Consider the following 1,974-nt stretch of genomic DNA (forward strand, 5'->3'; position numbering starts at 1 on the left):
AACCACATAAGCCAGGGAATGGGGTGGACTCGGGTATTCTGAGAAAGGACCGTCCAGTGGCCCAAGCCCACCCATCACCTCACATGGTTGCGAAACAGGGTGGAGGAGAACAAGTTACAACGCAAAAGGCGCTGACGGGTTTCTGGGCTTAGGCCCCAAGAGCCGGGCTCGCCAGATGTGCTGATGGCAGGAGCCACGCAGCAGGTTCCCACGCCGTAGAGCCCCAGGCCCAAAATGGCGCCGCCCCCAAAATGGCGCCGCCAGGCTGTACCGCCCCTTCCACCCCGACCCGCCTCCGGCGGCCGAAGCCCCGCCCCATCATTTGCATAAGGCGGTGCCGGGGCCGCACTCCTCCCTCCTCTGGCGGCGGCGGCGACGGTGGGGCGTGCAGGCGGGCTGCGGGAACGGCACGGATGAGGCGCATGCGCGTTGTGGACGGGCGCTGGGGCTGTAACGGCTCGGCGCGGAGAGGCCGGGCGGGGCTCGCCGCCGCCGGTAGCGGCCGCCGCGGCGGGGCGGAGGAGTTCGCCGAGCCGGGCGGCGGCCAAGAGGGCTGGCGGGGCCAGTCGCGGGGCTCGCTGCAGCAGCTGGCGGAGCGGTACGCGGACCTGGCGGCCAGCCACAGCGAGGCGCTGCGGCAGCGGGAGGAGCGGGAGTGGCACAACGCGCGGCTGCGCCAAGAGAACGCGCGGCTGCGGCTGGAGAACCGCCGCCTGCGCCGCGAGAACCGCTGCCTCTTCCGTCAGGCCTTGCTGGGACCTGGCCCCGGCGGCTCCGACAAGCCTGCCGCCGCGGAGCCGGGCGAGGAGGCGGAGGCCCTGCGCGCCCAGCTGGGGCGGCTGCAAGAGAAGCACCGCCGGGCCTTGCAGCACCTGCGGCGCTGCCGGGCCGCCGGCGGGCCGGAGGCCTCGGAGCTGGACGAGCTGCTGGAGGAGGAGGACGAGCAGCCGCCGTCTCCCCCCGAGCAGCCGCTGGAGAAGAGGAGCTTGGTGCCGCCCGTGTAGCCGGCCCTGGGGGAAGGCGCGGCCTGGCGGGCTGCTGTGAGGGGCCTCCCTGCCTATCCGCCCTCGCCGCCGCCGCGGGCAGCGCCAGACCTTGGGGCTGGTGAGAGGCGGCTTACCCCCGCCTTCCTCCTTTCGCTGGCCCTGGCGAAGCGCGGGGCTGACCCCCACCCTTTCAGTCGAAACAGGCTCTTCTCAGAGAAAGGGTGGGGGAGGAATTGGTTGGGTTTTTTTAATCCCCTTCCCAGGTTTATGACCAGGAAGCATTGACCGTGATCAAGGAGAAGCAGGTTCAGCTGGAAAACTGACGCTTGGAAGAGGCCACTGTTTTAGTCGAGGAATGCCTCAAAGCAGCTGTTGTCATGGAGAAAAGAACCACAGTGAAAAGAACAGTTGCTCTCATGTCACCTCATAGCATTGAACTGTGCTTCCTTTGGGGACCAGCTGCAGATCACATTTTTTCTCTTTGAATTAGCAACTGTAATGTAGACCTCAATAGCTATGGAGGCTATCAAAAGATGGCTCTGACTAGTTCTTAGTAGTCTGTATGTTAGGAAAGGGAGTGGAGGAAGCTTGCAAGCTTGTTTGTCAGCCCTCCAGTAAAAGCTGGTGATCATTTGAACCCCTCTGAATTGTCTGGACATTTACTGCAATGATACAAACAGTATTTGTATCTTTAATGATGGACTTTGTTCACCGCCACATGTATGTTGGTTTGAATTTCACACTTTGGCATAAAACTGCAGCTGATGAAAAATAAAACCATGAAACACCAAGTGACTGTTTCAAGTGTGATTTTTGACAGGGAGTTATTTTGAAATTGTAGATGAAATGTCCTTCAGACCTTTGTAATGCACTTCCTTAAAGCCAGAGGAATTGGTTATTTTTTGGACCTTCTTGCTTAAGAAAATCTACTATTTGAAAGCAAGTCTTTTAAAGAACTGAGACATGAGTTGGTTTTGTAATGTTCCCT

The 1,974-nt window shown here is 60.2% G+C and overlaps 1 protein-coding gene across 1 annotated transcript; it reads left to right on the forward strand.

The window, feature by feature from the left end:
- Window positions 1–413: 413 nt before the first annotated feature.
- TUSC1 (tumor suppressor candidate 1) lies at window positions 414–1,721 on the forward strand (the record flags this gene model as incomplete). The annotated part of the gene is made up of 1 exon (XM_082335832.1): window positions 414–1,721. One exon carries the CDS (start codon window positions 414–416, stop codon window positions 1,002–1,004), a length of 591 nt encoding a protein of 196 aa, XP_082191958.1. The 3' UTR covers window positions 1,005–1,721.
- Between the last annotated feature and the right edge of the window lie 253 nt (window positions 1,722–1,974).

The sequence above is a fragment of the Platalea leucorodia genome (assembly GCF_965183815.1).
Source record: "Platalea leucorodia genome assembly, chromosome: Z".
Taxonomy (NCBI): Eukaryota; Metazoa; Chordata; class Aves; order Pelecaniformes; family Threskiornithidae; genus Platalea; species Platalea leucorodia.